Source organism: Protomyctophum parallelum, assembly GCF_964188405.1.
Source record: "Protomyctophum parallelum genome assembly, chromosome: 13".
NCBI classification, from domain to species: Eukaryota; Metazoa; Chordata; class Actinopteri; order Myctophiformes; family Myctophidae; genus Protomyctophum; species Protomyctophum parallelum.
The window spans coordinates 30,712,929-30,723,168 of record NC_139708.1 but is presented as its reverse complement, the minus strand read 5'-3'; the positions used below and the strand labels follow the sequence as shown (position 1 = coordinate 30,723,168).

Genomic DNA, 10,240 nt, shown 5'->3' with positions numbered 1-10,240 from the left:
TGACACGTTATGAGGCTATTTGCATTATTCAGCGTATGACAAATAGTGCTTGAAGTAGTTTACATCAAGCGCACTTGTCTCTATCAGGTAGCGTGCTCCAGACAATAATAGATGTTGACACTTTATTTGGTTCATCAAAACATGCAGCTGCATGGTACACTAAACCTGCGTGGAAGCTATAGGGCTGTGATTGGCTACGAAACATGAGAGTGTTGTATCAGGAGCTAGAGCCTTGTACTTCACTCAACAGTTTGACTGAAATGTTGCCTAATCTCACACGCGACCCCATCAGGTCTCACGCCACTGACGCCAGCGCTAACCCGCCACTACATGAACACCTCCCACAGTGTGTGTGCGTGCCACTGAATGAAAACGAACTATACAGTCAATCATATAAATTAAATAGTTTATTAAACTATGATTTTGTTGTTGTTGCTCCAGAATTAGCCATCACTTCCATGTAAGATCAATGTTTCACCACATTGTGTTCGTGGAAGTATTATTTTGCTGGTTTGCAGCATTTATTATTATGAGAAATGGCAGCAGAAACAACATACAGGCCAGAGACCCTTTTTTTGTCCATGATGCTGTTCAGTTAATTGACAACAACAACAGTGAATTCAGATCGCTGGGTTGACTCAATGTTTTTTCACTGTTGAAAACAGATATGAGTTTATTGTTGTATTATTTGTTTTTAAAGTACTACACTGTAAAGTACCACACTCTTAGAGTGTGTGGTTTTTTCTTGTTTTCTTACTGATTTGACATTTCTACATTGTAAACTAAAGCAATCAAAATGTGTTGTTCGGCTTGACTGGACTTTGTGAATTTGTACGTGGCTGTCTCAGACATATCTTAGCGAAAGGGATAATAAAGGTATCTATCTATGGCACCATATATTTCTTGACCTTGTCTGAGGCTTCCAAGGTTCTGGACCATGATAAAATAACATTACCACTCACGTTTCGGCCAAGCTCCTTAGCTGTGCTCTCTCTGCCAGAGAGAGAGAATCACAGCAGCCTAAAGGACTGTTGCAGTTCATCTTCACTGACACATGTAAACATGTATTAAAAAAAAAGAAAATGTGTTCACTCACTTACTAAATCGGTGGTTCTAAAAGTGCGGTCCGGAGACCACCATGGCTCCATTAGAGGCTTGCAGCCGGGTCGCCAACAAAATGCGGAACAGTTTAACCACTTCAGCACTGTTAAATAATGGCCAGGTGGTCTGTCATTTCCCTAATGGATCTGTGAAGTGGAATGACCCAGCAGATACACACATTATGAAAGACAAGAGACCTAGGACGACCCTCTGCTGCCAATCTACTCCATATATGCGCTACAGGGGCCATATTAAAAGTTAATTTAATTATTATATACGTAAATGCAGTTCAATTACCATTTAATGCAAGCTTAAACATGTACAGTCGCACACTCAAACTTCCCATTTTCTTTTTCTGGGTCCTCAGAGTCTGTTGGGGTACGTACGTCGTACGTACATGTATGTGTTACATACGTATGTGTTGAGGTGAACGTGTCAGCATGCAGCAACCCTGAGGAAAGGTGTCAAAAGGGGGTGTCAGGAATGTAAATATCTGTTCTGAGTATTTTCTCGCTGGAAGTACTCTTCATTATGGGAAAGGCATAGCAGGGAGATACAGTAGGTGTTTATGTGTTTGCGTTTATGAGTGCTTAAGTGTGTGCATGTGTGAATCATTCTAAATGAATGAACAAAGTAAAACAGCAAGTACAAATAAATGATAATTCTCCCTACTATAGAGTGTGCTGACCATAAGGAGTTCCTCCCTGTCCCCAGTTAAGCCCTGGGGTCAAAAAACCATAGGTTTCGTTTTTGGCTAGGTGGCCCAGCCTTCATCCAATCAGGATAGAGAGGGGCTTTCCACCAATCATGATCGAGCGGGGGCAGGCCTTGGTGTGCAGGCTGTCTGTTGGCCTGTTGCGTGTGCCCCCCACTGTAGTGCGTGCATGTGCGCATCTTGTTACCGGGGCAGACCGGGGGGTTCACCCAAATCACTGAATGCTCCTTTAATGCATGGGTTCCCAAACTTTTCAGTCCGTGACCCCAAAATAATGCTGCCATTGACTCACGACCCCAACCTAACCCCGGAGGTTATTTTATGCACATAAACGTGCACGTTTGGTGTACATTTGCCCGCACATAATTAATATTAATCCAAGGGCTATGGTTAAAATGTAGGTGTAATCATTTTCACATTGTATTTCACTCATTCTTTGGGAACCCATGGCTTAATGTATGCTCTGTAAGACAAGGTAGCCTAAATAAAATAGTCTGATGTTGTTCACCGGGCAGACAGAACACTAGCTGTCAGGACTATAATTAGGTTGTTTATTGAAAAGGATGTGGAAGGTGTGTGTGTGTGTGTGTGTGTGTGTGTGTGTGTGTGTGTGTGTGTGTGTGTGTGTGTGTGTGTGTGTGTGTGTGTGTGTGTGTGTGTGTGTGTGTGTGTGTGTGTGTGTGTGTGTGTGTGTGTGTGTGTGTGTGTGTGTGTGTGTGTGTGTGTGTGTGTGTGTGTGTGTGTGTGTGTGTGTGTGTGTGTGTGTGCGTGCGTGCGTGCGTGCGTGCGTGCGTGCGTGCGTGCGTGCGTGAAGACTATCCATAATGCTTCATGAGTTCTGTGCACTGAAGTTCATCAGAAACATTCACAGTGAATGTTAATGTTTGGTCCTCTTTAACCATTCAAATGAATAATTATCCAAGCTAAACTCTTGCCAACGCTTCTTTGTATCACAGTCATATTGCAAACACACAGTATTGGTTTGTAACGTTACAGTTCAATGAGTTCATACTGAGTCATTCTGTCACGTTGCAACTCTGAGTCACAGAGTGTTCATTTAATTATTTTTCCAACATAGAGGTGAATAGCAAATTTTAATTTGATTGTGAAGTGCTTAAAGTTTACAGAAAGAGTAGCTTTCACTGCAGTGAGGAGGACTAATGGGGACGAAACAACAAACAGCACACGTGCATACATGTAGCTGCAACGAAATCCTCCGTGCTAATTTAACTAACTAGATTTGCAGGCGGCTACTATGAAAATCTGGTACTATATTGCACTGATCAGAGCACTACAAGTTATGGCAATTTGAAATGTTAGACACTGATGTTACACTGCTGTGTAGTGCCCCACATGTGTACAATTTAGCTTTTTGTGTGTGACTATTGTGACCCATGAACAGAATTTGTGCCATGTTTGGTGACGATTGCAAATAGAAGGACAGTTCAAATTCACCCTTTGGGTCCCATTTGTACTACTTAGTTAGTTGAAACCCTGAGGATTTCACTGAGTACAGCTAACGTTATGAGGAAGGAGGAGAGACCCGCACACCGCCACAGCTCAAATGAGCGATGCCATTTGGAGGAAGGTGTGAAGTACCTTTGGTCGTCCCTCCATTATTAGTGCTATTGCAATGTCTTGCTGAAAAGCCAATCGTCACGTTTGTGTCCCGAGCGTCGCTTGGGAACACAGTGGTCTAATTACTGACCAATGCTTCTACACTCATGACCACAACATTCAGGCTTAAGTACACCTATCTGATTTCATCATGCATGGCCCAGAGAGAACTCAGAAAGGTCAGCAGTGTTGTCAAGTTGCCATCAAATGAAAAAAAGCAAGTCAAATTTCACCTATTTCAAATAAGGTAATTGACACACACCACAAATGTCAGAGACTATATTTATAGTTATATAAGCACTAATTAAATTAAATTGTCTGGCAGGAATTAGATTTTAATAAATATTATATTTTGTTTTATTTATTTATTAGATTTGAAGGCAAATTATCTTTATCAATTCAGAGAGGACAGTAGGCCTACAAGCGGTTAAAGGTGGTAAATGGATGAGCAGTGTTCAAGTTCTTTATTTGATTCCACAAATTACAATTAATTTAACAAGGAAACAAATATAAAGGGATTGACAGTTCATGTTCACTTAAGGATACACATGGCACCTCCTCCTCCACACAGACAAACTGCCTATAACAGCCGAAACAGAACAGTATTTGGCAAGTTGTTTGGCTTTGCTCCTTGTCATGCCAGCTATTCTTAGGCCACTCATGGTCAGTTTTATGCACATGACCCAGTCTTCTGAATATCAGTATGGCAAATCTACAGCGATATCCCAGGTTTGTTATACTTCCAAGTAATGGTTGGTACCACCCACAAGAGAAAAAATAGAGTCTGCAACACTGGTATGAAAAACTCAGCTCCACTGGTTTATTTGACTCAAATGTTTTCTCTTGTACTGCCTTTTGTCTAGCACCTGGGCTAGAGTGGAGGTGCATGCTCTATTTCCTTTGTTGGTACCACACACACACACACACACACACACACACACACACACACACACACACACACACACACACACTAGGCGAGTCTAATCTATCTTTAGATTTTGATTCACGCCACATTCGATACAAGTTGGATCCAATGGCTTTATCAGGGAGTGGTCCTTCACCTGGTTCACTGTGACCTTAGTCTGGTCGGTGTCTCTGTGACCACCTGGTAGGGGGCATTTGGTGTGTTTGGCAGTGACGGTGGGGTTTCCATGGTCGGAAAATGAATGAATCCAACGAATCTCCATATGCACATTGTTGGATTGTGCCATGATTCCAACACCTCCTTTTATAGTTACCATGGCATTGTGAGGTTTCCTGTTCATGGGGCTTGTTTTCCGTCTCCTTTCGATTGGTTCTGGGCCTATTAAATTTATAGTTTAACAGTTAAGTGGGCTGTAAATTAACCTGAAGACTCTTATCCATAGACTAGACTAGAGTCTAGACCAGTGGTTTTAAGGAATTTATGGACTTTTTTAAGACCTTTTTAATAGGCCTAAAAAGAAAAGTAAAAGACCATTACTGCATCAAGTAATCAACAAACTATAAGACTGGTCAAACACTGGCCAAATTGTAAAATAATTATAAGAGACTCAGCAAAGAGGCATTAATTGTGAGCTTGTAGATCTGCTTTTTTCCACACTATTTTTAATTGTGGAACTGAGTCAAACAAACTAAATTGCTGCCTCAACTACAATCCCACATGCTTGTCAGGATGTGTGTGTGTGTGTGGTGGGGGGGGGTGCAAAAGTTCAAATATGATTATTTTGGGGTCATGGCCTGAAAAGGTTGAGAACCACTGGTCTAGACTACTAAAACTAGACTAGACTAGACCATGGCCATGCTTGCTCCTCACACGCAAAAGTGTGCGCAGGATTAATTTGTGCATACATACGGTCTGTATCCATGAGATTAACCTACCTGTGCGCAAGAGAGGAATAGAGAGAAAACATCTGTCTCCGGGCAGTGGGAAGAATAGACTTGGCATCATGCATATATACAAGAGTGCGACTGCGCCCCCCTCAGCTCATGATCCAAAACTCAATGACTCACTCCTGTGTGCATTCATCTGTTTTTATGATATGCTGCTGTTGTGAACAGTGAAATATAGGCTTATTAGGCTATTAGACTATGACACAAAGTTGTACTACTGTGCCATGATTGATATTAGATCTGTTTCTAAATTAATTACAGAAGTATTAGTATACAAGCAGGGGAACAAAACGTTCATCAGATGATGTCTGTTGTTGTTGTTTAATAATTAAACTAACAAATTATTATTATTATTATTATTAAATCATTCCATTTCATATCTCGACACAACATAGCTCTTCTTGTTCTGTTAAGACTGTCTGCAGGAGCAATACCCGTGGCTGCCTGTGGCAGAATGTTCCGCGCTGACGCGCGCGGGTCTGGTCCTGCTCCCCAAACCAGGCAGTGCGTAATGCATGACGCGTCGGAGAGGCGCGGCCAGCGTTGCACAGTTTGCACATAAATAGCCATCCTTCTCCTCCACGCTTCCAAAGATCAGCAGCGCCGCTATAGACGAGCACTGAGCAGCCACCATTCTAGCATCCAGCGTTCTAAAGGGGTTTAGCCTACCCTCCAGATTATTGCTCAGACCCTGGGTGCAATTCCTGCAAACATGATAAAGAAAATGTCACCGTCAGATAATGAGTTCGATATCCCGGCCAAGAATTGCCACAGGATGGTGATTTTGGGCTCCACTAAAGTTGGCAAGACAGCCATCATCTCTCGGTTTCTGAACGAGGGGTTTGATGACCAATACACGCCGACTATTGAGGACTTTCACAGAAAATTCTACAGCATCAGAGGCGATGTGTACCAGCTGGACATTTTGGACACCTCGGGAAATCATCCATTCCCGGCTATGAGGAGACTATCCATTCTTACTGGTGAGTTGATCTTTTTAACTTGCAATCATAATGTTTAAGTATGCACAATTGATAACTCCAGTAAAATCAACGGATGCAATTATTTTTGAATGCACAAAACCACGCGTGCAAGTTGGCTGAATTTGTCTTGTCTTCTGTTTCCCAGGTGATGTGTTCATCTTGGTGTTCAGCCTGGATAACCGAGAGTCCTTCCAAGAGGTGCAGCGCCTCAAACGTCAGATATACGAGACCAAGTCGTGTCTGAAAAACAAAACCAAGGAAAACGTGGATGTCCCGCTCGTGATTTGCGGCAACAAGTGTGACCGGGACTTTTACCGCGAGGTGCAGGAGGAAGAGATCGAGCAACTAGTCGCAGGAGACGAGCAATGCGCATACTTTGAGATCTCGGCAAAGAGGAACACTAACGTAAACCAGATGTTTCAGGCGCTCTTCACTATGGCCAAACTTCCCAACGAAATGAGCCCTGATCGCCACCGCAAAGTGTCCGTGCAGTTTTGTGACGTTCTGCAAAGAAAGTCCTTCAGGAGCAAGAAGCTCAAAGACGGCGACGCATTTGGGATTGTGGCGCCCTTCGCACGGAGACCAAGCGTGCACAGTGACTTGATGTACATAAAAGAGAAAGCTATTGGGGGCAGCCAAACTAAAGAGAAGGGGTGCGTCATTTGCTGATTACTTTTTGGTTGTTGCCTTTGAAATGATGTCTTTACTTACTGCTAAACCGGCGTTCCGCCGTACTTATCAACTAGCAGCCTAAAACAGGGGAAATCAACCCAATGTGGGGATGAATGCCTCATGCAGTAATGACTGCTGCGTGCTCCAATGGCACTGAGGAGAGATCCATGTCCATGGACACATTGGACAGACATGAGACTGATGAGAGTGCTATCCCTGTATCCATGTGTATATGTGGCTTCAGGTTCAGAATACAATGTTCTGTTCTGAATAGCAGCTGTAAAAAAAAAAAATAAAAAAAAAAACTGCCTCTACTGAGAATGTATTAGCCTACTGAGCTTAACAAGTGCGTGCCACTTGCCAGAAATTGTTTACATTTTGGTATTTTTGTAAAAACAATACTTCATTGTGTGTTGCATTATGAACAAAATGTATTCCGTATATTTATTCATGTCAATGTCTACTTTTGCATTAAAAAAATCTATGGAGAAAATAAACACTTAACTTAAACATGTCATGTTTTGCTGTCCTCTTTCCAAGTAAAAGAAAGTTGAACTATAGATGACACATTTCATGTCATTGCTCCCCACTTTCATCCAACAGGAAACCCCAATATTCAAAAGTATACTTGTCCCCATTCCCCAAACATCAAAAGAGATAGGCATTTTTGCTATGCAATAGGATAGTCCAATAATTCAAATCATAAAGAAACATCTAAAGCAGACCCTTTGCTTCATCAAGTATTAAATTACACAACAGAGGTCTCATCTTTAACTCAGTAACTAAGTTACTACTTGCCTTCTAGGGACAATGAATTGCATTCTTTTAAATCAACTGGAATAAAAATAATGAGATTCATGTTAGGTTCACACCAAAAGGGCAGAATAATGGATAGTAATGCTATAACACAATTCAGCTAGATGCCAAATATTTGACAAAAGATAAATAGGCTATTATTGTGACCATTTCTAGTTCATAAAGGGTATGCCAGTCATCTCTTTAGCAATACTTCATTTATTACAAAATATATACAAAATGGGAAATCACTGAACTATTTATAGAAACAATTGTAACATACATTTAATTTTCATAACAGAACACCGAAAAGCTATTAACTGAAACTCAATGTGCTTAATTGTGCATTGAGGATCTTCAGTACTCATTCAATCACATATTCAGTTAGTCCAGTCCATTGTCAAAATCACATTATCCCTTTTTATTTACAAGTTGAATATATCCAAGTGTCTCTTGCAGTTGGAGCGTTTATGCTCTTGGGACGTCAAACACAAACTTTTATATTTCTGCAGTATCTGGTTCATGATTCTTTTGGGACATCCAAGATACATAAGCCCTTATGTATAAGGGCTCATATAGGAAGCAGCAAAGCCTTAATTATGCTCTGCCACATGCAGGACAGTGTCGTGCGCTGAAAATAGCAGACCTACAAGCTCACTCGCATCGTCCGTGATACGTTGTTGTGAGCTTGTAGGTGTTCTTTTTTTCCTACGCGTTGACACACCCCTGTGCGACGAAGGATGAAGTTGGGATTAACTGGTCCGTGATGCTTTTTCCGACGTCAAGCGTACATAATATTGCTGCAGTGTAGTGTCTGGTTCATGACGCCTTTGGGACGTCGAACATACATAAGCTCTTGTATTTCTGTAGCAGCTGGTTCTTGGTGCGGACCTGCTCCCTCAGGGTGGCCAGCTGCTGCTGCTGCTCCGCTGGACTGGTGTCAATCCCCGGCATGTTGTTGATCTGCTCCCGGGACTCCTGGAGCTTGGTTTTCAACTTGGCCAGCTCTTCATGGACATACTGGCTGTCCTTGTCCATGCTTAAGATAAATGGAGAAATAAGAGATTAGGGGCATGCACAGACAATTTTGTCCATAGGCTAAGTATATTTTCTGTGGTACGTGTGTACATACTTGTGATTTGATTATATGTTGTCATTCATTAGTTACATTATTTACTAATAGGTAGAAGGAAGGCACTGGAGCAAACTTAAGCCTTTATGCAGCAGAGTGCAAGTAAAAAGGACAACGTTTCCATGTAACTATAAGATCTTTGTCAGGTCATGATGCACCTGACCAGCCTATCATAGGCTTGAGGCGTGGTGGAAACCCCTAGTGCTTAACATGTATAGGTAGGTGTTAAGAGACGGAAAGAAGCTTGTTTGTTATTTACTTATTTAGAGGTTTGAGTAAATAAGTTATACTTGTTCTCATTCCTTTTTGAATATACATATTTTACTTTCGCTATGTTTTTCATTTGATTAATTATGCTTCAGTGCCATTTTGTTTATTATGCTTTTGTGCTATTAGCATTCTAAACACTCAAAAGAAACATTTCAAGTCTATTCTTGCATATCTGCTACAATGAGCTCATGCGTTTAAGTTATCATTCGCCACGACTGATTTTAGTATTATTTATTAAACAGAGTTTATTAAAACATAGATGTGTTAATCAATCTGTTCTGTTCCATTCATTGCTTAATTGTAAACGGATGTTCCGAATCATTCAGAACCATGCGATTTCTTCAACTGGTGAGTATGATAGAAATCATAGAATGATAATACCTCAAATCATAATTCTATTTCTACATATTGTGCAAATTGTTTAGGATACCCCAACACGGCGCTAGTGTGTGTTGGACTTCATACCGTTTCACAAACCACAGGGGGGGGGGGAAGTCGTGAGCTGAGATTTGTTTTGGCTTGAATCCCTGTGAGCTAACAAGTTAGCGAGTTAGCATCGCCAGCTTCGATGGGAGAAACACACAGCCATGTTTAGAATTCAACCTTTCCAACATGACGGGCAATAAAGATTCAGCGTGTATGTGCGTTTACTTACCATTTAATAATATCATGAACCAACGGCAGCAATGAGTAATCAAGGGTCTCCTTTTCTTGCTTTGTTTGGGCCACAGCCATCATTCTATTCTCCCTCTCTCTCCACAGTACTGATGTAATGGCGCATGTAAACTGCGTCATCAATGTTCATGTACTCCAGCTGCTATGTCGCATGTAATATGGGTCATACAGTCTATGGTCATGATCAGGCTCTGGTCATGATGAAGGAGCAGTTGACTGGTTCTCAAAGTGGGGTCTGTGGTCCCTGAATGGGTAAAGGGGATCCATAGGGGGTCCCCAGCAAAATGAGGAACACTTTAAACACTTCAGCCCTGTTTTATTAGGAAAATAGCTGTCACACCATCACATAGCATCATTTTAACTGAGATTTACGTGCGTTGAATTGTGCATCTTTTCAAATAGGGGTCT

At 41.6% G+C, this 10,240-nt stretch overlaps 2 protein-coding genes across 2 annotated transcripts; one reads left to right on the top strand and one right to left on the bottom strand.

The window, feature by feature from the left end:
- Nucleotides 1-5,908: 5,908 nt before the first annotated feature.
- On the top strand, nt 5,909-7,452 carry LOC310869726 (dexamethasone-induced Ras-related protein 1-like). The gene is made up of 2 exons (XM_083780600.1): nt 5,909-6,288; nt 6,434-7,452. Exons 1-2 carry the CDS (start codon nt 6,018-6,020, stop codon nt 6,955-6,957), a joined length of 795 nt encoding a protein of 264 aa, XP_083636726.1. The 5' UTR covers nt 5,909-6,017; the 3' UTR covers nt 6,958-7,452.
- A 340-nt stretch (nt 7,453-7,792) lies between these two features.
- Nucleotides 7,793-9,918, bottom strand: med9 (mediator complex subunit 9). The gene is made up of 2 exons (XM_083779850.1): nt 9,813-9,918; nt 7,793-8,794 (listed from the first exon to the last, which is right to left on the bottom strand). The coding sequence occupies exons 1-2, from the start codon at nt 9,893-9,895 to the stop codon at nt 8,575-8,577; spliced, it is 303 nt and encodes a 100-aa protein (XP_083635976.1). The 5' UTR covers nt 9,896-9,918; the 3' UTR covers nt 7,793-8,574.
- Between the last annotated feature and the right edge of the window lie 322 nt (nt 9,919-10,240).